Source organism: Sorex araneus, chromosome 1 (genome assembly GCF_027595985.1).
Source record: "Sorex araneus isolate mSorAra2 chromosome 1, mSorAra2.pri, whole genome shotgun sequence".
NCBI lineage: Eukaryota > Metazoa > Chordata > Mammalia > Eulipotyphla > Soricidae > Sorex > Sorex araneus.
The window spans coordinates 33,542,173-33,568,829 of NC_073302.1; the positions used below are offsets into that span (position 1 = coordinate 33,542,173).

Here is a 26,657-nt window from a genome sequence, read left to right on the forward strand (position 1 = left end):
AGAGCAATAGTACAGCTGGTAGGGCGTTGGCCTTGCATACAGCCAAGCCAGGTTCAATCCCCAGCATCCCATGTGGTCCCCTGAGCACCGCCAGGAGTAATTCCTGAGCGCAGAGCCAGGAGTAACCCCAGAGCATTGCTGGGTGTGACCCAAAAAGAAAAAAAAATTGTAAACTTTTATAAACTGTGAAAAATATTCTCATTTAGCTCTTTCCTCTTAAAAAAAAAAACAACCTCAACAATTTCATTTCTTTATTTGTTTTTCGGTTTTTATTTTGTTTTGGGTTTGGGTTTGGGTTTTGGGTTTTTGCTGGTTTTTTTTTTAATTCTTTTTTTTTTTTGGCCACACTCTGGAGTGGTCAAGGTCATTCCCAACAAGGCGCTTGGGAGTCTCTCCCTGCCATGCTGGGGCAGGAGGTGGTGGCAGGGAGTCAGGAGGCCAACCATATGGTGTCATGGATAGAACCCAGGGGTCCTGTAAGTAAAACATTCACTTCCAGTCCTCTGAGCCATCCCCTCGCCCTGAGCAGTTAATTCTTCAGTACTTATTTTGTATTTTCTTCAAATATAAATTCCCTGGACACATAATCTTTCAAACCTCATGTATCTTTGTAGCCCATTCAGGAAATATCCAGATGCCTTGTACAGAATAACGACCAATAAATACCATAAAGTCAATGACTAAAAAAATCATTTTGACTAACACATTTAAAAGGTAGAAGAAACTTTTAATTTTGTTAAAGCTTGAGAGGAATAATGAATAAGTGACTTTTATTAGAAATGGAGGAAGAGAACTTTGGGTCCTGCTCAAAAAAACAATGAAATCTGAAAAGCCAAAAGGTAAGAAAGGTCCCCAAGGTTTGGAAGTTAAGATTTTTCATATTCCTGATGAAATTAACTACAAGAAATCCAAAGTATAGACTAGAAATTGTAAGAAGTGAATATTAAATCCTCTCCCTCCTCAAAGTTACCAGCAAGAAGGCAGTCTAAATTATTATCAATACAAAACAATTATCTAGTGCTAAAAAGACACAGAGCACAAGGCATGAGGCAAAGAGAACATATGCCTTAATAGCATCAGCCCAGAGCTGTAAAAGACAAGAGAGACAAGTAAACGTTTGCCACTTTCTCCAGAACTTTCCAAGGAAGAAGACAGCTTAGAGAGCACATTCTAGTTCTTCAAAGAGGTATCTTGAGAGGGAGATAACACCCAAAACAGACTTATATCCATCCATTCAAGTCCATTCAAATCTTAATCACGTTCTCAGATACAGCAGAAACGGGGGAAAACTTAAGTACATATTTGATGCAGAACCCCTAGCAAAATCTTCAACTTTTTAAAATAAGGAATATTCCACGGGGCTGGAGCAGTAGCACAGCGGGTAGAACGTTTGCCTTGCACTCGGCTGACCCAGGTTCAATTCCCAGCATCCCATATGGTCCCCCAAGCACCGCTAGGGAGTAATTCCTGAGTGCATGAGCCAGGAGTAATCCCTGTGTATCGCCGGGTATGACCCGAAAAGAAAAAAAAAAAAATCCACTGCATTCCATTTTGATGTATCAGGTCAAGAAAATTACCTTCTCTGGGGCTGGAGCAATAGCACAGCGGGTAGGGCATTTGCCTTGCACGCGGCCGACCCAGGTTCATTTCCCAGCATCCCATATGGTCCCCCGAGCACCACCAGGATAATTCCTGAGTGCAAAGCCAGGAGTAACCCCTGAGCATCACTGAGTGTGACCCAAAAAGCAAAAAAAAAAGAAAGAAAGAAAGAAAATTACCTTCTCTAAGTAAGGAAAGAAAAAAAGAAAGAGTGTAAGAGCAGAAAAAAGAGAAGTGGGGCTGGAGTGATAGCACAGCAGGTAGGGCGTTTGCCTTGCACGAGGCCGACCCGGGTTCTAATCGCAGCATCCCATATGGTCCCCTGAGCACTGCCAGGGGTAATTCCTGAGTGAAGAGCCAGGAGTAACCCCTGTGCATCGCCGGGCATGACCCAAAAACCAAAAAAAAAAAAAAGAAAGAAAGAAAAAAAAAAGAGAAGTAATAGGGCTAAGGAAACAGCTCACGGGGATGGAGTGCATGCCATGCACACAGGAGGCTCAAATTCCGTCTCTAGCATCATGTACTGCCAGAACTGGCTCCCGAGCACTGAACTTGGGAGTAGCCCCTGAATAACACCATGTGTGACTCCCAGTCAAAATAAAAGAGGGTGAAAAAAGAAAATACGGGAACTCAAAAACATTCCTTTTAGTGGGGTGCGGGGGAGATGGGATTGAGGGGTGAGAAGGATACTGGGTTTATTGGTGGTGGAGAATGGGCTCTGGTGGAGGATGTGTTTGCGAACATTGTATGAGGGAAAAACAAGCTCGAAAATGTGTGAATCTGTATCTGTACCCCCATGGTGATTCACTAATTAAAGAATAAAATTTTAAAAATTAAAATAAATAAATTTTTTTAAAATTCCTTTTATTTTAACACTTAGAAAAATACTCCCTCTTTCCATCTAGTCTATATACATTGATTGGATGCATATGATGTGCTAAACAATATGGCAAATACTAAAAACAGATTGAGATATACAGCCCCAATGCACGAGATACTCCTTTTCAACCCACATACAACTTTAATAAATATAATGCTTCACACCATCCTTTCATTTCAATTAAAATTCCTAAATAAATGATGTGACTAATAATGAGGTAACCTCTTCTTTAGATTATATTTTCACAGTACCCACATCTTTCCCAGCCCACAGAACCCCTGCCAGCTTGGGGCTGAATATACCTCCTTTGGCAGGACGCCCTGCCTTCCTGCTGAGAAATGACTGATCTGACTACAGACAGATGTGTCATATAAAATACAATATGATATACACATAGAGATAAGCACAAGGTGTGAACCACCTCTGCCAGGAGATGCCATGGAAGAAAAAAACTCACAAAAGATAAAAGGCTAAAAGTCACTCTTAAAAGTTTAACAAAGGAGTTTTCAAGTAAGCAAAAAAGAAACGTTATTTCTAGCACACGAAATAGGACCAACTGACATGAAAAACACTGGCCACGCAGCAAATACTAAAAATCAAAGTAGCTTAGCTTTCATAACGTCCTCATCTAATAACTAAGCTCAGGAGATGAGTTCCCTCCAACAATTTAGGAAATTAGGGCTAAGAGAAGCTAAATGACTTGTCCAAAACCATATAGGAAATAAGAGCTGGAGTTACTTAAAGCCAGTGCTTTTAACCCCGCTGTGGGGCTCTTTCTGATCTACCACTCAGACCCTAATGCTTCACGTTCAATCCTGTGCAGAGCAGTTGATGCCTTAAACACAAGTCCTCATAAATGATGCATAATTTAATTTTAAGGAGTAAAAAATCTCCATATTCCTTTTTAGTTTCTAAATCAATTCTGTGAAGTGCAATACATTTAAAGGCTAGGAAAGTAGCTCAAAGGGTTATAGAACATACTTTGATGTGAGAGGACCAGGTTTGAGCCCAGAGCACTGCTGCATAGAGACCTCTACTTTCCCCCCACAAAAGAACATCATGGGCTGGAGTGATTGTACAGCGGGTAGGGCGTTTGCCTTGCACATGGCCAACCCGGGTTCGATCCCCAGCATCCCAGATGATCCCCCAAGCACCGCTAGGAGTAATTCCTGAGCGGAAAGCCAGGAGTAACCCCTGAGCATCGCTGGGTGTGACCCAAAAAGCAAAAAATAAAAAGAACATCAAATGCTAGTCTATTGGCTAAAGCCATAACTGCACCAAGCACCTAATTAGAGCAGTCCAGGCCCAGTTTCGGCTCTGCCTCATGTCTGGGAGGCTATCAATTTCACATCTGATGGAAGTTTCTTATTTTATTTTTATTTGTTTTTTAATTGTTTGGCTCTTTGGTTCACACCCAGCGATGCTCAGCGGTTACTCCTGGCTTTGCATTCAGGAATTACTCCTGGCGGTGCTCAGGGGACCATCTGGGATGCTGGGAATCGAACCTGGATTGGCCGTGTGCAAGGCAAATGCCCTACCAGCTGCACAATCGCTCCAGCCCCAGCTTTCTTATTTTAGAAAGGTGCAGACCACTGTAGGAGGTGTCTGCCTTGAGCACCTGGAGTTTAAGCAAAAACCATATGGACAAATCAATCAATCAATTGTGCTTCTATAACTGAGCCCCATGAAGACTGAATTCAGGCCTGAGCACACTCCCTGGTAATAATAGTCCATGTTACTACTATGTTTCCGTCAGGAGGAGTATGCTCGTATGACTCCACAGAGAGGTAACAACCATAAGCTCCATGTCTAGATCCTCCCAGGCTGCCCTGTGCATCTCTTCATTTGTAAACTCCCCCTGTAATAAATCATAACCATGGACATCTAATTGCTTTCTGGAGTTCTATGAGTCATCCTAGCAAATTACTGAACTTGAAGGTGATTAAGAGGAAACTCCTAAACTTATAATTAGTGTCAAAGTGAGGACAGTTTGGAGGCTGTGCTTTGTAAGTTTGTAGCTAGCCTGCTAAAATCTTCACTTTCGTAAAACCAAATTTTCTGAGCACTATAATAGAAAAATAAAGGAAATAAAGTAGATCACATTAGTATAACTTCCACATTTACCACTAACTGTCACACTATAATTACAATGCTTCACCTGCATCCCTGCCCTGAAATGCAAAGGCAAGTATGTAACAAACATTAATGCCTTCCAAAATCAACCACTGCCAATCAGGAAGGGGAAAAGAAAAAGTAAATTAAAATTACTGGAAGTGGATAGCAGGGGTTGAAAAATTGAAAAGGAAAGCCATAAAAGCAAAGAGCTATGGCTAAACATATAGCAGCAGGTAAGGCACCGTCATACCATACGGTTCCCCAAGAACCACCAGGAATGATCACTGAGTGCAGAGCCAGGAATAACCCCTGATCACTGTTGGCATGGCTCAAAATCCAAAAGAAAGGTGTATGTATAAAGCAAAGATCTTTAATCAACATTTTGTGAAATGCTCCTAATAGATTTCTATACATAGAATGGACCATCATCCTCCTATCATCTCCCACCCCATTATCTTTCTCTGTAGAGGATAGAGGGGGTCATGCCACACCCAGGAATGAGCAATTTTCTGCCAGTTTCTGGCTGTGCTCAGAACTGACCCCTGTAAATGCTTGGGATGGCAGGGATTTAAATCAGGCTGTCATATGCAAGGAAAGCAACTTACCTCCTGCATTCTTTCTACAGCCCTCTCAACCCAATCTTTTTTTTTTGCTTTCTTTTGGGGGGAGGGGGGTCACACCCGGCGATGCACAGGGGTTATTCCTGGCTCTGCACTCAGGAATTACCTTTGGCAGTGCTCAGGGTACCATATGGGATGCTGGGATAAGAACCCAGGTTGGCCTTTTAAGGCAAACGCCCTACCCGCTGTGCTATTGCTCCAGCCCCCTCAACCCAATCTTATTCCACCGAATAGTCAAGCTATTAGGCAAAAGATGCTCTACTAAGAAGGCATTAAATATTAAAACTCTGCTGAGAAGTAACACAATCAGTAGAAACCACTTGGGGTTGAAAAAAAAAGTCAAATGAGAGAAAAATAAGTTTCCCACTTTCCTTGCAATTACCACTGATCCTATCCTTTTAGAAGAGAGGGTGGAAACATTTCTAACATCTATTCAGAAGAATAGCTACGTACCAGAGTAGCATGGTCCTCTTGCAACTACTGTTATCTCTTTCTGGTGCTTACAAGCAGCCCTTCGGAGAAAGCATTCATTTTGATAAGTGTCCCCGTTTGATCCACAGACGGGAATGTAATTTGTATGGCACTGCAAAAGAAACAAAAATAAATTCTCAGAACTAGGCATGAATATTAATAGTTCATTTCATATGCATGAATGTAACATCATATTATTATGACACACTTCTACTATACAATAGTTTGCTCTCTTATTTGGTTTAAAATACAAATTATGCTACTTTCTCATACTTTTTTCACATCCATAATGAAAGTGACTATCAACTATCCATAAAATGAAAGTGAAAATCCCTATCCTATTTAATTCATTTGCTTGCTATAAAGATCCATGAGACAAAAAATGTAAAGGAAATTCTTGGCAATGTTTGTAAAGCCTATATTTCATTTTATTATTGTCAAAATTCATTATCAATATAATGATATATATCTCTAGTATGCAAAGTCCCAATGTGCTAAATAAAAGACAAAAAATACATGGTTATCTGTATTGACAGTCATATAAACAAGGGCTGGAAAAATAGTAGAATGGGCAGGGCATCTTCCATGCGAGTGACCAGATGGGCTGATTCCTGGCACCAGATATGGTCCCATGAGCACTTCCAGGAGTGATTTCGGAGAACAGCTGGATGAGGAAGGTGGGAAGGCGGGAAGGCAGGAAGGCAGGCGGGAAGGCAAGCAGGAAGGCAGGCAGGCAGGAAGAAAGGAAGGAAGGAAGGAAGGAAGGAAGGAAGGAAGGAAGGAAGGAAGGAAGGAAGGAAGGAAGGAAGGAAGGAAGGAAGGAAGGAAGGAAGGAGGGAGAGAGGGAGGGAGGGAGGAAAGAAGGAAGGAAGGAAGGAAGGAAGGAAGGAAGGAAGGAAGGAAGGAAGGAAGGAAGGAAGGAAGGAAGGAAGGAAGGAAGGAAGGAGGGAGGGAGGGAGGGAGGGAGGGAGGGAGAGGGAGGGAGGGAGAGAGAGAGGACAGGTGGGCAAAAAATAAAGAAAGCAAGAAAGCAAGAAAGAATATTTCTAGATACCACTATGGCTATTTACCTTTTTCTCTCCCCTAGTCCCACAATCAAAAAAGCTTAAAATATAACCCCTACCACTTCCTGACCAAATCTTATTTTTAATAATCAAACCGTAAGGTAAAGAGATGCAAAGTTCCCCCAAAGGCATGAACTCTATATACATACATAGCTATATATCACTATTAACAATAATCATATACTACATAGCATATATAATAACTTAGACATATGTCATAACTTATACATATACAAGAATGTATTCATTCTGCTGAATGAAAACTCCGAGGTGGCCTCAGGAGGGAGGTGAGCTGAGTCCCCTCCCTACTGTCGCCACAGCAGCCGCACCCACACCGCATAGCTGCTGCCGTGCCAACCGCCCAACTACACTGCTTTACAGCCAACCTCTACAGAGACACCAAGGCACAAAAATTCCAAGTACACCAGTTTCCAGAATGAAAAGTCCGGGGTCTTCTCAGAGTGTGGGCAGGCAGCCTCTGCCAAGGTCCCCTTCCTTTCAGAATCCCCGGCAGCCATGTCCACACCCGACAGCTTCTGCTCCGTCAACTCATCAGCCGCCTCTACAGATCCTGACGTTTCTAGACCGACCATGAGGCAATGGATCTGGACATCTCCAAATTCCACAACGTTGACATCCCAGTAGGGACACACCAAATTTGATGGGAAAGGAACAGAGACGTCAACTAGGGGCTGGAGAGATAGCACAGCGGGTAGGGCGTTTGCCTTGCACACGGCCGACCCCGGTTCTAATCCCAGCATCCCATATGGTCCCCTGAGCACCGCCAGGGGTAATTCCTGAGTGAAGAGCCAGGAGTAACCCCTGTGCATCGCCAGGTGTGACCCAAAAAAAAAAAAAAAAAAAAACCAGAGACGTCAACTATACTCCACTAACAATAACACAGAAGCTCAACTAGCAACCAACAGCTTCGTAAACCCTCAGGACTCGATGACCCCACGGTGAGATATAACCATTTTCACAAATTTTATTCCACTTAAGTATTTTTTGGGAAAATGTCACTAGCCATTTAGTTGTAACAAGCAATAGGAAATAAATTATTTTGTGTCTGCTAAGGGAGTAGGCCTGGGGGGTGGTTGGGAAAAATGGGGACAATGGTAGAGGAAAGGTCACAGTGGTGGTAAGACTGGTGTTGGAACATTAAATGTAACAAATATAAATATTAAATGTAACAAATATACAAATATAAATATAAACAACTTTGCAAACCACAATGCTTAAATAAAGGGAAAAGTAATTTTTTTTAATTTTACTTTAGAAACTCTTTGCTATGTTTCTCCAATTTCTCATACATCACATTCCTTCTCAATCCCTTAGTTGTACATAGTAACTTGTATGACGTCTGTTACTTTGCAATTCTACAGTACATAATCTAAAAAAGAGAGCAGGGTTCCAAGCTATGTGCTAAATCAATGGACATGTCAGTCCAAGTCCATACTCAACAAACGCTTTTTCTAAAGTTGAGCTCCAAACATGCCACTATCGCCCCCTAGGGATGGGAGGCTGTTCTGCTGTCATTTAGCAGATGGATTCTTTTGTGTGTTATGGGAAGGTGGTTTCTTTGTTTGTTTGGGGGCTACACTCAGCAGTGCTCAGGGCTTATTCCTGGCTTTATGCTCAGGGATCACTCCTGGAGGGAGTCGGAGAACTCTATGGGATGACGGGAAATCAAAACCAGGTTGACTGTTTACAAAGCAAGCACCCTACCCACTAGACTATCTCTCCAACCATTCTAAGGAGTAGGTATGTATTACACTAGAAAAGATGGTTCCACAAAACAGAGTAGGTCCCTGGGACCTCATACGACGCCCCCCCACCCCGAGCTCTGCCAGGAGTGATCTGAGTGCAGAGCCCTGTGAACACAGTCAGGTGTGGCTCAAAAACAAAACTTTAAAAATTAATTAATAAGCCCCCTCATTTAGAGTTAAGAGGCCTAAAGTCAACTGCTTCAGTTCAAAGCCTAGCTCCACTATCTATGTGACAATAGAATGATGGGCTGGCACCAGAGGCCTTAGTATTCCTCACATCTGTGGAGTGGTGATAATGGTATCTACCTAATAAAACTGCCACAACGATTAAGTAACAGAAATTCAATTTTGACATTCATATCAGGGTTATGAGAAATCCTCAAAATCTGGCTGCTTACTATCATTCCTGAGTCTCCAGTGACTTAGCACTTTGGCTGGTCATAGCTAATAATAACTAGAAGACCTATGACCCCTTACAAACGCTCAGATTTTACACCAAATAATTGGTGGCAGTGAGTAAATAGTGTAAGCTATCTGAAATTTAATCAAGCAATCACATACCACAGAGACAGCATGAGATGGGAGGAGTGTCTGCTCCTGCTGCTTCGTCTGTTTCCAGGGCAATTTTAACAAATTATTTCTAACTAAGGCACTAATTAACCTAAGGTTAGGACCTTCGGTTACTGCCACTATTTCTGGGGGAAAAGACTTCTCCCTGAACGCCCTCGCCTTAGTTAGAAGAAGGTGATTTGAAACAGATTAGAAAAGTGCAGTAGTGTACAACTCTGAAACCACACTCATTCAAGCATTTAATGTGTACCTTTCATGTGTCAGAAACTGTGCTGAACACAGCAAAGAAGAAAATACGACAATATTGGGATGGTTAATTTTATGTGACAAGCTGGAAGGGCCCCTAAGATGCTGAGATGACACATAATTTCCGGGTCTCTATGAAAGTGGTTCTGGATGAGATTAACATTTGAATTACTGGATTGTCCAATGTGGGTGGCCACCATTCAATCCACTGTGTGCCTAAATTGGACAGAAAGGAAAAAAAGGGAAATTCACTGTGTTGAGCCAGGGCATTGGTCTTGTGGCTCTTTAGCCACCAGACACAGACTGGGACTTACACAAACTCCCCTATTTCCAGGCCTTCAAACTAGGACTGGATCTATACTGGTACCTTCCCTAGGCCTCCAGCTTTCAGGATCTGATCATAGAATTTCCCTGTCTCCATAATCAAGTAAGCCGATTTCTGTGATACGTCTCTTTTCCCCTCTCTTTCTTTATTCTTACTTACACCCTACTGGATGGCACCTCACAATAGTAACCACTATTAAATTCAAGAACAAAGATACACAGTGCACAGAATTACAATGAGAACAAAGTGGGGGGAGTCGGAGACACCCATTTTTTTATCACCCAAATCATAACGGGAAGATGCAATATTAGTCCTTTTTCTTCATGTGAAACTCATAAGAGTAGCTAAATGTACGTAGTAAAAATATAGTTCTTTCCAGCAAATTGAAGAAAGCAATCTTAGACTTTATTTAAATCCTGTTGTGTTTAAATTATGCCCCAGAAGCTTGTATTAGCACTGAAAGGATACTGAATTGTGTAAGTCAGTTTTTTCTAATGAAGGATATGGCTAAAGCATCCAGAAGTATTTAGTGGGCAATGCAGTTACTGTTCAACTGGCAAGAACCTCAATGAAACCTGAAGACATTTACTAGCATATTAGAAGGCAGAGTAGTGAAAGAAAGGTTTACTCAGCAACAGGAGCAAATCATGCTGTATGCCTTTAGGCAATTTGCTCCTACAAGGCAAGCAACTTATCTTCAAACCTTTTTATAGCCAGTGTAGAGCCTACCTCCTAACATAGAGCAAGCACTGGATAAATGCCTACTGATCTCAACTTCTAATTTTTATTTCTCTTTTCTGCTTTGCTACAAGATAAAAATGCAAAGGACAAATCATGAGAAGATTTTCTAGCTGTTTAAGTTTAAAAAATAAGGTAAGCAAGTGAAAACAGATAAACAAATGGGACTACTTTAAACTAAGAAGCTTCTGCACCTCAAAAGAAACAGTGACCAAAATACAGTCTACATAATGGGAAAGGATATTCACCCAATACACATCTGATAAGGGGTTGATATCAAGGATATACAAGGCACTGGTTGAACTCTACAAGAAGAAAACTCCCAACCCCACCAAAAAATGGAGGATGGAAATGAACAGAAATTTTCTCAAAGAAGAAATTCAAATGGCTAAAAGACACATGAGAAAATGCTCTATGTCACTAATCATCAGGGAGATGCAGATTAAAACAACAGTGAGATATCATTTCACATCACAGAGACTGGCCCACATCTAAAAGAACAAAAGCAACCACTGTTGGCATGGATGTGGGGAGAAAGGGACTCTCCTTCACTGCTGGTGGGAATGCCAACTGGTTCAGCCCTTTCGGAAAACAATATGGACGATTCTCAAAAAATTAGAAATTGAGCTTCCATTTGACCCAGCAATAACACTCCTGGGAATATATCCCAGAGAGTCAAAAAGGTATAGTAGAAATGACATCTGCATTTCTATGTTCATTGCAGCACTGTTTACAATAGCCACAATCTGGAAAAAACCAGAGTGCCCAAAAATAGATGACTCGTTATAGAAACTCTGGTACATCTACACAGTGGAATACTATGCAGCTGTTAGAAAAGATAAAGTCATGAAATTTGTATGTAAGTGGATCTACATGGAAAGTATCATGTTAAGTGAAATGAGTCAGAAAGAGAGGGACAGACAGAGAAAGATTGCACTCATCTGTGGAATATAAATTAACATAGTGGGAGACTAACACCCAAGAGTTGTAGAGATAAGGATTAGGAGGTCTCCCCCACAGCTTGGAAACTAGCCTCACATGCTGGGGGAAAAGGCAGGTCAGATAGAGAAGGGAACACCAAGTAGAGGATGTCAGGAGGACCCATTCGGGTTGGAAGATGTGGGCTGAAAGTAGACTATAGACGAAACATGATGGTCACTCAATACCTCTACTGCAAACTACAACACCCAAAAGGAGAGAGAACAAAGGGGAATGCCCTGCCACAGAGGCAGGGTGGGGTGGTGGGGGATGGGGTGGAGATGGTGAGAGGGATACTGGGATCACTGGTGGAGGTGAATGGGCACTGGTGGAGGGATGGGTAAACGATCACTGTATGAGTAAAATGCAAACACAAAAGTTCATAAGTTTGTAACTGTACATCACAGAGTTCAGGACAACTAGAAACAAGGAAGGCAGTCTGCAGTTTGAATTCAGCCAATTTAACTGCTTTTCAAATGACAACATTCTTCAGTAGAAGAATACACAATTCAAATACTCTAATATGCATTCACAAAGAGTAGGGTGAATTCAAATCCCTGGAAAGAGAGAAAGCACAGAGTTGGCGTGCAGCATGCTTTGCATGTGGGGACCCTGGATTCAGTCCTCGGCACGGTCCCTGATCACCATCAAGTGTGGTCTGCCCCCTTAAAAAAATTTACAAAATTTACTGTAATATGAAACAGGCCCCCGGCACCGTGTAATCCCACCAACAACCAACATCCAGAGACTTAAAACCAAGTTCCCGGAAGCGAAGCCATCACTCGACATCTTATAGCCTACTTCTCCCTCTGGGAGAACCTGGCAAGCTACCGGGAGTTTCCTGCCCACGTGGGAGAGCCTTGAAAACTCCCCATGGTGTATTCATATGCCAAAACCAGTAACAATGCTAGGTCTCATTCCCCTGACCCTGAAAGAGTCTCCAATGTGGCATCATTGGGAAGGACAAGTAAGGAGAAGCTTCTAAAATATCAGGGCTAGGACGAGTGGAGACGTTACTGAGACCACTCGAGAAATTCGAAGATCAACGGAATGATGATGATAATGATGATGATGATGGTGATGAAATAGGAAGACACAGTCTTTTATCAAGTAGAAGGAGTGTCTTTTATCAAGTAGAAGGACAATCAACAGAGATGATCGTTGAGATGCTGAAATTAGCAAACAGTTAAGCAACAATACCATGATTTACTGCTTTAAGGACAGGTATGTGTTCTGTCATTACATTCTTGTATGTTTTTGTTGTATATTAAATGACATATATATTCCTGAACACAAGAAATACATTCTCGTATATTTTTTCTTGTGCAAACTTATGAAGTATAATTACACAAACAGAGATGGCATACAGCCTTCTACACACCACCATTACATATGTGGTGTGTTTTTTTCTTTCTTTTTGGGTCACACCCGGCGATGCACAGGGGTTACTCCTGGCTTTGCACTCAGGAATTATTCCTGGCGGTGCTCAGGGGACCATATGGGATGCTGGGATTCGAACCCGAGTTGGCCGCATGCAAGGCAAACGCCCTACCCGCTATGCTATCGCTCCAGCCCCTGTGGTGTGTTATTTATTAGTCAAAACATCGTTAAGCAGCAAATGATGGCAATATCTCTGACCGAGAAAAACATGCTTGTAATCAGAGAACATTTATGAGATCTCAGCAGATGCATAGAAACTACAATTCTAGAAAGGTCTCCAATTTAAAACTCACTGAAGGGGTCCGGAGCGATTGTACAGCAGGTAGGGCACTCGGCCGACCCAGGTTCGAACCCCGGCATCCCATAGGGTCCCTCAAGCACCACCAGGAGTAATTCCTGAGTGCAAAGCCAGGAGTAACCCCTGAGCATCACCGGGTGTGACCCAAAAAGCAAAAAAACTAAATAAATAAAAATTTAAAAAATTTAAACTCACTGAATAGACAGAATGGAGATAACAGAAGGTTTACTGAATCTGTAAGTCAGCAAAAAAAAATTACTTAGTGTAAAAATGGAAAATCAGGGCCAGATAGATGGTTTAACAGGCTGAGGGAACAAACGCTTTGCTTGCAGGGGGCCCAGCTCCCACTCCCCTGAATTGCATGGCTTCCCTGAGCATCACCAGAAGCAATCTCTGAGCACCAATCTGAAAGTAGCCCAAGCACACTGCAAGTATATCCCCAAAGCAAAAAAAAAAAAGGAAAGTTAAGTTAAAAAAAAAAAGTGAAAGCTTTACATACACCATATACACCGAAACTTTCTTTTAAAGAAGCAAGCCCACTTTCTATGTGATTCCTTTTTAAATGGTTTAGGGAGTTGAGGGGCTTTCCCAGACTTCCCTCTTCATTCAAGGAAAGAAGGAAAGTACAAATAATAATATCCTATATCTGTCACTGTCACTGTCATCCCATTGTTCATCGATTTGCTCGAGTGGCCACCAGTAACGTCTCCATTGTGAGACTAGTTGGTACTGTTTTTGGCATATCGAGCTTGCCAGGCTCTGCCATGCGGGCAGGATACTCTCGGTAGCTTGCCGGGGCTCTCTGAGGGGGCAGAGGAATCGAACCCAGGTCGGCCACATGCAAGGCAAACGCCCTACCCGCTGTGTTATCCTATATCAAAGTGCAATATCCTATATCAAAGAAAATAAATCATAAAGTTGTGCCATAAACCCAACTCCCTTGAGGGACTCCAAGTGTCTTAAGCTTTCCAATGTGAAGACACAGACTTAAAACTAGAAAAAAAGTCGGTTTTTTTCCATGTAGGTTTGGTTTTTCCTCACCTGAAACTGGCAGGCACATTTCAAACCATCTCCATCTTCTTTACAGATTCCTCCATATTTACAAGATGCTTCATCACAGCCTCTCACATCAGAGTCCCTCACGTTTAATTCTGTAAAAGAGGATGTACAGATATATATATAACGTATGTTAGCCTTTTTTAAAATCCAGACATACATATAAATGAAAGGGGAAAAATCCTTAAAATGTGATAAGCATTTCATTTATAAGTATAAGACCTAAAATACAAAAAGTAAGTTCGTAAAACCTGGTTTTGATCTGATCCGCAGCACTCCCACCCTATACATACATAATATAAACAAGTTGAGCCACAAAAAGCTAGTTCTTTAAAACACAAAACCTTCAGTATTCCCCAAAGAAAATTTCACAGAACAATATGTCTAAAAGTAATTCAAAACCAAAATGAAATTCAAATTATCAGGATTTTATACTATACTTAAATTCAAATCTATTGAATTTTTCTATTTTGGCCAGCTTAACATAATCTTCTTACTACTATCTTCCTATTCCAAATTATTTTTCTAATGATTTACTTTTGAGAATAACGTAATAATTAAAGGGAACGATAACTCTTGGTTTCCATAATAAGTTTTGGGTGATCATTCACACTAGACTATTTTAATTACAAGGAATTATAAGGGTAACCTAAATTTCATAAAAATAAATGTATACGGTACTTTTTTTACACAGAATTATATTCAAAGTCTTACTAGAATTAAAACTGCAAAATGGGGCCAGAGAGAAAGCACAATAGGTATCTACTGTCACATGACCAACCCGGGTTTGATCCCAGATCCTTGTGGTTTCTGAGCAACACCAGGAATAACCCCTAAGCACAAAGCAAGGAGTAAGCCCCCAGTACAGTTGAATATGGCCCCAAAATAAAATAAACAGTTAAATGACTTCCCTAGAAGCAGAATCCATCAACAAAACTAGCATTCTGTGGCCATTTTAATCTTGCTCCGAAAACATCAAAGTAAGCTTCATAGGAAACCTTATAAATAGCCAATTATGTAGATTAAATAAACCATTATAAATTAATTTTCATATTCTCCTTATTGGTATAAGAGATACACTGATTAATTTATGAGGTGCAAGCCCTAACACAGCCAGGTATGGCTCAAAATCCCCCACCCACCAAAAAAAAAAAATGTAGGGGTTGAAGAGATGTACAATGGGTAGGGTGCCTGCCTTCCACATGGCTCACACAGGTTTGATCCCCTGCATCCCATATGGTCCCCTGAGCACTACCAGGAGTAATTCCTGGGTACAGACCCAGGAATAAGCCTGAAGGACCATTGGGCGTGGCCCCAAAACAAAAACAAAATGAAAAAAAAATTCAACTTACCCCAGTTAATGGTAAACACAAGAGTCTAGAAGCAGGAAGGTCTAAATTAGCTCCTGAAACTCAGTATCTGTGAGCCCCTGGGAAGATCTCAAGATCTCCTACAGCTTTTAGATCAAGGTGAGATACTGAAAACAGATCTCAGGAAGTAGCTTGTAGCAATCCCTCATCCCTGGCTGTTTTTCTATGCCCAGATTTCAAAGCAGAACACAGCAGACTGAGTCAAGTAAGTGCTATAACCAGACAGTCCCAGTGACATCACATTGCCTCCTTTAATCCCGTTCCGCCATGCTATCTGAGGCCCTACTCCTAGATGACCCTTCTGAGGAGCAGGCAGTCAAATCCCCAAGTCCCCATGCAGATGATAATCACCAGTACCTGAGTTAGTAACTAAAGTTACTTTGTGTTCTTACTGTTTCATGGGCACAGATAAGCATCCTTGAGTTCCTTTCAACCTTTGCTATGAAGGCCTCATGTTCTTAGTTCATATCTCCTAATACTGGTTCATTCCTCTTACTCCCTTGACCATTTGCATTTGCTCTTGAGGTTCAATTCGAAGTATAGGATTTGGGCTTTTTTCTTCCTGTTCTCTACCTGGATACCATAAAGCGGTCCAGATCCAATTAGGTAACCTACATCCTGAAACTCAAAAATAACAACATACTAACAAAGATTGCTAAAGAGGGTCAGGGTGATAGCTTAATAGGCTAAAGCATATGCGGGAGACCCAGGTTCAATCTCCAAGCACCAAGCCAGGAGTAGTCCCTGAGCACTACCTTGTGTGATTCAAAAACACACTGTCACTGTCACTGTCATCCCGTTGTTCATCAATTTGCTCCAGCGGACACCAGTAACGTCTCCATCGTGAGACTTGTTGTTACTGTTTTTGGCATATCGAATATGCCACGGGTAGCTTGCCAGGCTCTGCTGTGCAGGCGAAATACTCTCAGTAGCTTGCCGGGCTCTCCAAGAGGGGTGGAGGAATCAAACCCAGGTTGGCCGAGTGCAAGACAAATGACCTACCTGCTGCGCTATCACTCCAGCCCCCAAAAACACACACAAAAAAATGTTGAGAAAAAGAATGCACCATTTTGTTTATCTACAAGCTTAACCAACCTTAAGGACCTTGGAAATAAGTAAGAATTATACAATTTAAGAAATAAAACATTGTGTCTGAGAGGTGGTTTAAGAGAGTGATTAAGGTGTGTGTCCTGTATGCAGCTGACCCCAGATGGTCCTTTGAGTACAGCTGGATGCAGCCTTAGAGGTTCCTGAGCACCGGAGATCTCTGAGTACCGCTGTTTGCTTTGGCTTTAGTTTGGAGCCACATCCTGTGGTGCTCTAGACTTATTCCTAGCTCTGTGCTCAAGCTTACTTCTGGCAGATTCAGAGGACCATATGTGGCACCGGAGATCAAAGCTGGGTCAGACACATGCAAGACAAGCACCCAAACCACTGCACTCTTTTTCTGGCCCAAGTTATATCTTAACTATTCTATTTTTAAAGTTTAGTGAGATAGGGCAGGAGAGAGAGAACTCGGCAGGAGTAGCATGCGTTTTGCATGTGGGAGACCTAGATTTCATCTTCAACACTGCGTGGTCTTTCAAGCACCACTGGTAGCAATTCTCAGGCACTGAGCTGAGAGTAGGCCCTGAGCACCACCAGAAGTGAAACAAGGAAAAAAAAAAGGACAACAGGATAGTAATCTAGACACTAAGCATCTAGGCCACATATGTCTGGAGACAGAGTTTTATTCAGACATCTATTTGTATGAGGGATTAAGGAACACTTTGGGAGAACAATTATCCTTACTAAACAGGCAAATAAGCTTAGTCCAATAAAGCTTGAACAGGAGGAATATCCTGAGCACGGAGCAATATCAATCACCTGCTGTAGTACTTCCCCAGCCCAGCATCATGACCCCCTCATGCTACAAAAGGGCTACAAAGAGAAGCTGGAGAACAGCTTTCACTAAAACTCCAAATGAAGCAAGAAGCCTTAACGACCTCTGCCCACATAACAAGATATAACACGAGGCGGGAGAGGCTGGGACCCCTCAATTTGTTCCCTTGCAGGACAAATAACGCAAGGCTAAGGAGACTGCAGTGTCCAGCACAGAAGTACCAATTCACAAGCACGAGAATGAGGAATACAAGAAAAGACACGTCACGTGGGGGTGACCAGAACACCCAGGTGAGCCCACATCAAACCCCATGTGTTGACACACCAATTATAAATGAGGGAAAAATATAGGGGGAGCATCATGGGGAAGAGAAAGGTCCAAAGTTTAACTGGCATGAAGAGAAGTTATGAAATTCTGATCACACGGGTTATTAGTCATGTTTTATTTCATGCCTATCTTGCTACCACATCTGTACTGCTTTCATGTACATTAATGTGTTATACACATTATATTAACATGCTTAGCCAGTTCAGGAAGGAATTAACTACTATAGCTAATACTAGGTTTAACACATTGATATGCTAAAAACTATGATCTTGCTAACACTGATAAATCCAGTAGGACCAATAGTTTTAGAACGTATTATACATGTTATGGCTGCTCCAGGAGTTTCAAAAAATAGACTATAAAGTGGAGTTGAAGCAAAGAGTGAAGTTTCAAAAAGATCTGATTTGGGGCCAGAGCAATAGTACAGCGGGTAGGGCATTTGCTTTGCACGCAGCCCCACCTGGGTTCAATCACCAGCATCCCATATGGTCCCCCAAGCACCACCAGGAGTGATTCCTGAGTGCAGAGCCAGGAGTAACTCTTGGGCACAGCTGGATATGACAACCCTCCCCCACAAAAAAGCCATAAAAAGATTTGTATTGACTTCGAAAAATTAGTAAAACTTTTCCATCATGGGGGCTGGAGCGATAGCACAGCGGGTAGGGCGTTTGCCTTGCATGCAGCCGACCCTGGTTCGATTCCCAGCATCCCATATGGTCCCCCAAGCATTGCCAGGAGTAATTCCTGAGTGCGTGATCTACAAGTAACCCCTGTGCAATGCTGGGTGTGACCCCCAAAAAAAAAACCACCAACCAACTTTTCCATCATATACTAATGAAAGATAATAAAAATTTAGAAGAGATGGACTGGAGAGTTGGCCCAGAAGGTACAACACTTTCTTGCACGCAGCAGACTCAGGCTCAACACCCAGCCTGCCAGGAGTGATCCCTGAGCAGGGTCAGGAATAAGTTCTGAGCACCACTGGTGTGCCCCCCTGCAAAAAAGAAAATTCATCGGAAAATGTTATAATTGCTCACAAAAAGGAATATTAAAAGAGAGAAGGCAAGGTTTTCACCTAGGAAAACTGAGGCTAGACAATTATATCTTAAACCATTACACGATACATTATAAATTATATTATTCTAAGTTGTATAATATAAGTGGCTCCTAAATTACCTTCTATAGGGATACTGGTATCCGTAAGGTGTGCCTTTCTTAAAATCAAATGAAACATTTATTTCCAGGGACTCAAGACAGTGCAACAGCAAAACATCACCTGCCTGGCAAGCGTGAGGCTCCGAATTCAACCCCTGGTGCCGCCTGCATCCTTTCATGGAGCACAATCCCTACAGCTCTGCTCACTGGTACCCTCAGTGCCTCCACAGAGAACGGAGGCTCCAGCACACAGCCAGATGTGTGGCAATACTGCAAGCACAGCGTCTGATCTCCAAAGCCCACAACCACAAGATGTACAAGGGCTAGGGATAAAGTCAACTGAGACTTTTTCCTCTTTTTGGTTATATTTCTCAACTAGGGCCCAAATGGTCCCGTGTGAGCACCCAGAATATTACAAGGGACCCTCAGGCAAAAATCAGGCGTAAACTGGAGAGTTTGGGGTGGGGGAAGAGCAGCCGGCCGGACATTGGGACCACCGGAAGGAAACAAAGCTGGAAGGGGACCATGATCAGGAAAAGATTGAGAAATACTGCCTGCACCTTCTAAATTATTTAAGAGTATTTCCTTGCTGGCTAACAACAACAACAGAAAAAAAAATAATGGAGGACTAGAGAGATGGTGCAAAGAGCAGGAGCACATGAGCCCCAGGACAAGATCCCAAAAGCACTGCAAGAAGCAACCCCAAGCACTGAACTGGGAGTAGCCTTGGAGCATCACCAGATGTGGCCCCAACACAACTGAAACGGAGTTTTAGGAGAAAAATTCGAGTGCTCTTGTGAAGAACACAAGACCTTAAATGTCACAAGCTCATCACTGTACATTTTAGATGGTTTTATGGTGTTAATCACAATACATCACATCTGTTCTCCTTTCTTCCTCGGGTCTGTTCTCTTCTTGCTGAGTAAGGGAGCCACAACTGTGCTCAGGGAAACAAGGTATTCAGCTAACCCATCTCTATTCCGCAGTCTTCCTTGCCCTGTGCCACCACTTATACACAAGAACTGTCCTTTCTTCCCGCTCTTCCATTCTGTCCCCGCACAGAGAACATACACCTTAGCTAATGTGGCAGCGGCCATCTTATAGATGTGAAAAATGAGAAAGACACCAGTTAAAAGTGGGAGAGCAGGAACATGAGGAGCAAGAGTGCAGAAAGAGGAATCACCACATGATCCTTAAATCCCATCCTCCCAAACTTACTATTTCAAGAAATAAACACATAAATAATGCCTTGACTGAAGACACTATTGGTCATGTGTCATATGATTGCATGTCAAGTTAAAATGAATATTTGGGGAGAGAAGATTAGTTTCTTTTGGGAGGGGGTTCTCACCCAACCGTGCTCAGGTCTCACTCCTGGTTCTGCACTCGGGGTCACTCCAGGGAACTACGCAAAGTGCAGGAGATCGAACCCACATTAGCAGCATGCAAGGCAAGCACCTTACCCACAGTATTATCTTTCCAATTCTAAAATAAATATTTTAAAGCAAAGGCCTTAAATAAGTAATTCTGTTCTACATCAGTCCATATGATAAAATTAATTTATTAAGAAGATGATTAGTCCTGATGCACAATTTTTTTTTAAAACTTTACCCAAGCTCAAGCTCAGTGCAAAAGAAATTCTATTTTGAGATCATCTTCTGGATACTATTTCTTTTCAAGTATTCTGTATAGAACCAGGCATCAAGAGGGCACCTGTCAATGATGAGGATGATTACACACCTGCCTTCCTGAGCCCAAAATGGAAATTCAGCAAAATGACGAGCCACTATGAAGGTCCTCAAAAATCAATTATCGCAACAGAAATACTTTACATAAAGCACTCAGAGACTAGTCTAAAACAGAAATATTTTGCTCTGGTTACAAATCTGCCCATTATACAATTCTTCAAGAATAAAGCTTCAGACCAGAGAGATAGCACAGAAGGTAAAGCACTTGGCCTTTGCACGACCCAGTTCAAACCCTCAGCTCACATCTCCGACACTGCCTATGCTCCCCTGGGCATTGCCAGGGGTCACACCTAACCAGAGAGCCAAGAATTGCCCCTAATCATTGCTGGGGAAAGTCCATTCCCCCTCCCCAAAACAAAATAAAATAAAATAAAATTTGCTAGGGCCCAGGGAATGAACCAGGCTCTATCCCTGGTACCACGTGGCCTCCCAAAGCATCATCAGCTATGGCCCTAGAGGTCCGCAAGCACGGCCAGCCTGGCCCGGCAGCCCCTGGCACCACCAGGCCTGAGCAGCACAAAACAAGCACAATCTTCAGGCAACAGCCCTGAAACACCAGCCTGGTCAACCAAGTACCACTGAGAGTGGTCCCTAGGCTCTCTGAGTACCTGCTGGCACAGCAGTACTGCGCCCTGTCCCTCAAAAATCAAAATTTGTCTTAATTTTTAAGGCACATTAAAATTAAATGTGCCTTTAATTTTTAAGGGAGTGTTGGAACTACACCTTGTGGTACTCAGGGCTGCTCCTGGCTCTGTGCTCAGTAGACTATCTGCACTAAATGGATCACAATATTTGCTTTGTTTGGGGGGTCACACCTTGCAGTGCTCAGGGCTTATTCCTGGCTCTCTGCTCAGGAATCACTCCTGGCAAGCTTAGGGAACCAAATGACGTTCTGGGATCGAAGCCAGGTTTGTGGCCTGCGAGGCAAGCGCCTTGCCCACTTTAAAAACTGTTCTTCATTAACTACGAGAATCTGAAGGCATCAGGATGTAGCCAGGAATAGACCCTAAGCACTGTTGGGGAAGTCCCAAAATTCCCCCCAAAAATAAAATAAAATTTGCTAGGGCCTAGGACACAGTACAGGGCCCAGGGACTAAACCAGGCTGCATCCCTGGTACCATGTGTGGCCTCCCAAAACATAGGCTCCTACTAGGTATAAAATTGTTCTCGCCTCAGCACTCAGCATGCCCCGGGTCAAGGTGTCTCTCGTTGGCATTATCCCTCGGAGCCTGCCACCACTTCAAGTCTTCAAACCTGGTGTTCCCAACCAAATTAAAGTCACCTCATGCTTTTGCCAGTGCTGTGTGCCCAGGCTTCAGAGCACTGCTACGAATAGTCCTATGATGTTCTCTAAGTACTTGTCACGCTGTGCTCTACTGGGAACCCTTATGGATTCACCACTGGACACATTCAAACTTTTTTACCTTGTAAGAAGGCAATTTCAGTGGGTTTATTAAATTATCTAGTTGTTAAAAGCATTTGGGAAAAGCCAACTTGAAAAGTAAAGAAGGAACACATCAAAGGAAGTCCCCACTGGACCACATTTCGCTGACGAACAAGTCAAGTTTGTTCCTCACCCTGTTATCTGTGTCTGACACAGCCCAACAATCTTCAGAGTAAAACCAGTGGAAACACTTAAAACACTTAAGCATTCAAAATATCCCACAGCAGAAAATGTTATGGTACAATCAAGGAATACTATACGGCTGTTTTAAAGGCATTATAGTTTGTGGTAATATAAAAATGTACTGGGAGGCAATGGAGAAATAGTACAGGGGGTAGGATGCTTGCCTTGCATGCAACTGATTCGAGTCAATTTCCACACCACATGTGGTCCCTGAGCACTATCAGGAGTGAACCCTGAGCACTACTGGGGATGGCCTCCAAAACAAAACAAAATAGTAGTCAAAAAAAATGGTGCAGGGGCTGGAGCAATAGCAGAGCGGGTAGGGCATTTGCCTTGCACATGGCCAACCCGGCTTTGAATCCCAGCATCCCATATGGTCCCCTAAGCACCGCCAGGAGTAATTCCTGAGTGCAGAGCCAGGAGTAACCCCTGTGCATCGCCAGGTATGACCCAAAAAGAAGAAAAAAAATGCTGCAATATAGGACAGATAGACAAAATAAAAGAACAGAAGACAAAATTACACATACTCATGCACTATGATTCTGTATGAAAAAAACACATACAAAAAAATAGTAACAGGGACTATGTTTATGCCAGTTGGACAATGGATTGTTTTTTCCTCTTTTCAAGTTTCTATGTAAGTTATATTTTATGGGAAGGGAAGATGAGATTTCAAACACAACCCTAGAGCAATCTGCTACATAGCAGATAATGCATGAGTTTTGGGGTCAAAAAGGATCCCAATGCAAGTTCTTCCACCTTTGAGGATAATAACATCTTCCAAAAATATAGTTATTAGGGAAACTTGCAGGGCCTATGATAAATAAATAACAAAGAATCGTTTCTTTTCAGGGGCCTGAAGCAATACTACAGTGGGTAAAGTGCTTGCCTTGAGGGCAGCCTTGCTGGGTTCAATATACAGCATGCACCCCATACGCCCCCTCGCCCCAGCCCACCTTGAGTGATTTCCAAGTGCAGAGACAGGAGTAAGTCCTGCGCATCACCAGGTGTGTGCCCGCCGCCCGCCTCCCCCGCCACCACCACGCAAAAAAAGAATCATTTCCTTTCAATCCATCTTAGGGACACTCTTAATGATACAAATGACTAGCTACTTCATGGTAAAAAATCAAACAATATATTTCATAAATGCTTATTTCAGTCCCAGCCAAGGAAATGAATTAGAAATTATATTCTCTTCAACTTGTTTAGTAAGCTAACCATAATACATTAGTCATCTCTACTATAAAAATATGAGAAAATGAACCATATTCATTATCTCATAATATAAAAACCACAAGCAGGTTATACTAATATTAAAAAGCATGAGCAGCACAGATGACTAGAACTTCTCTAGGCTATATTTAACAGAAGAAATTTCACATATACCACACAATTATCTGACTCCGATATTTTTCATCCCCCTCTGCATACTACTGCCAAGCTATCTTTGTTAAACACCACTTTGATCAAGTCAATCTTCCACCCCCACACCTCGGATCATTCCCGGCTGTGTCAGGCTGCTTCAGGCAAGGTGACAGGGAGGACATCTATTGCAGGATTAGCAAGAAGGGGAACATTCTGAGGTGTGTGTTAACGGTACCCACCCAACTTCCTGGCCCAACCAATCCAGTGCTCACTCCAACTGAGACCCTCCCCGCTTTCGGACACCCTCTCCCGCACCTCCCCCTTGCTGAAACCCCCCTCTCCTAGCCTGGCAACACACCAGTATGCTTCCCTCTCACAGGCTCATAAACAGAATCTGGTATGCTGCAGTTATTAAAAAATAATGATGAAAAATCTCCTAATTTTCTGACACGACATATGCAGAATGTGAATTCTGGCATGCTCAGGGCTTACCCTTGGCTCTGTGCTCAGGAATCATTCCTGGTGGTGCTGGGGGCTGGGTAGGGGGAGAGGGACCTGTGCAGTGCTAGGATCAAACCCAAATTGGTGGTATGCCAGGCAAGCACCTTGACCTAGACTACCTCTCTGGTCCCAGGCACATTACATTTTGAAGTCAGGGTTTTAAAGGTTACAACAGTTTATGTTTTAATGCCTGCTTTTCAAAAAAGCTGGAAAGCAAATACACCAAATTATGAACCACAGTTATCTCTTGGCAGAACTTGAACTTTATTCTGTATTTTTTTCTCGACCACTAGTTTTACAACTTCAATTACTTTTAAAATTAGAACAATTAGAAGCTGTAGCATATAGCATAGGGTTCTTTTAAAAAGAATATAGGTACAAATGGCCACATATTATATGCACCCCACATGCCCCCTCAGCCCACCATTATTATATGGTTACACTTAAATAAAATAAACAGAATAAGTAAACTTATAAACAAAATCTCTGGTTAGGGGGCCGGAGCGATAGCACAGCGGGTAGGGCGTTTGCCTTGCACTCGGCCGACCCGGGTTCAATCCCCGGCATCCCATATGGTCCCCCAAGCACCGCCAGGAGTAATTCCTGAGTGCAAAGCCAGGAGTAACCCCTGAGCATCACTGGGTGTGACCCAAAAAGAAAAAAAAAAATCTCTGGTTAGATAGGTAGAAAAGTAATTGGATTAAGCTGTTGATAGTATGGAAATTAGGGAGGCAGGTTTGATGGAAATGTTCTATAATTAGTAGACAGTGATAATGCCTATATTATCATTTAAATAATGAACTGTATACTCTTAAATGTTGAACTTTGGCTGTAGAGATAGTACGGGTAGGAAGCTTGCCATGCACATGGCTGACTCAGGCTCACTCCCCATCATTCCATATGGTGCCCCAAGCACTGCCAGGAGTAATTCCTGAGTGCAGAGCAAGGGATAACCCTTAAAGATCGTCAGATGTGGCCCCAAACAAACAATAAATAATAATAATTTTTCACATCAGATAAAGGGTCTGAAGAGATAGTAAAGGGAGTTAAGGCACTTGCCTTGCATGCAGCTGGTCCTATTAGATCCCTGGAAGCACATGGTCCCCTGTGCATACGGGGCGCATATTAGAGGCCTCCCCACCTCTCCACCCTGGCACTGCCAGGTGTAGCCCAGAAGGTCCCTGAGCACCACCAGCGGAACCCAGGTTTCCCCAGGCACCACATGGTCTAAGCAGTACTACATTTTCTGGCCTTGCACTGAACAGCCAACCTGGCTTGCTGAGAATTGCCAGGAGGGGCTCCTGGGTCTTCTTAGGGCCAGGGATATAGGCCTAGGGATAGAGCACAAGTGTACGAATCCCTGAGTTCAAAACCCACCACTGCCTGTTATTCCCAGAACCACGAGGTATGGGCCTGTTGGGACCCAAGCACTGCTGGATGAAGCCACCATCAAAATTAATACATAAGTATAGATAATCACATACTTAGATTTTGGAAAGTACTAAAAAAAAATTTAAAAAAAAAGAAACACGGGCATGCATTCTAATTTGGATTTAAGAGGCAAGCCTTAGAGAAGAGCACAAAGATGGCCTGATTCTGTCACAACCACTAAGTGACTTTAGTAATTCACTAGGCAGTACCGCCATTCCCTCATCTGCAGAAGGGGGACCAGAACTGCACTTCCCCTCAGAATGCTGACGGACAATTCAGTGAACATAACGCACTCTGGGCAGCACATTAATACATTTAAGTGCTATATTAAGCATTAGCCACTATTTCTTTCATTAGCAATTCTGGGACTGTGGGAAACTGAGCACTCAAACTGTGGGAAGGTTAACTGAACACAACCTTTCACAGGATGATGAGGAGTATATATGGAAGTTTTCACTGTTCCTCCTAGGACTTTTCTATACCTAAGAAATCAGAATAGACGGGGCTGGAGCGATAGCACAGCGGGTAGGGCGTTTGCCTTGCATGCGGCCGACCCGGGTTCGAATCCCAGCATCCCATATGGTCCCCTGAGCACCACCAGGGGCAATTCCTGAGTGCATGAGCCAGGAGTGACCCCTGTGCATCGCCGGGTGTGACCCAAAAAGCAAAAAAATAAAATAAAATAAAATAAATTAAAAAAAAAGAAATCAGAATAGGGCTAGGGAACAGAAAACATACAAAAATATGTATGTGGTAACACGGAAAGTATCATGCTAAGTGAAATGAGTCAGAAAGAGAGGGAGAGACAGAGAAAGATTGCACTCATCTGTGGAATATAAAGTAACAGAATGGGAGACTAATACCCAAGGATAGTAGAGATGAGGACGAGGAGGTTTGTTCCATGGCTTGGAAGCTGGCTGCACATGCTGGGGGAAAAGCAGTCCAAATAGAGAGAGAAACACCAAGTAGAGAGGGTCTGGAGGATCCGTTCGAGATGGGAGATGGGGGCTGAAAGTAGACTACAGACCGAACACAATGGCCGCTCAATACCTCTATTGCAAACCACAACACCCAAAAGGAGAGAG

The 26,657-nt window shown here is 42.7% G+C and overlaps 1 protein-coding gene across 1 annotated transcript in view; it reads right to left on the reverse strand.

Moving 5' to 3' along the window:
* The window catches only part of TMEFF1 (transmembrane protein with EGF like and two follistatin like domains 1), a 98,360-nt gene that overhangs the window by 56,353 nt on the left and 15,350 nt on the right, over positions 1–26,657 (reverse strand). The window contains exons 2-3 of the mRNA XM_055123570.1: positions 14,152–14,261; positions 5,668–5,797 (exon numbers count right to left, since the gene is read on the reverse strand). Coding sequence (XP_054979545.1) covers positions 5,668–5,797; positions 14,152–14,261 — 240 coding nt within the window. The remainder of the gene's footprint in view (positions 1–5,667; positions 5,798–14,151; positions 14,262–26,657) is intronic.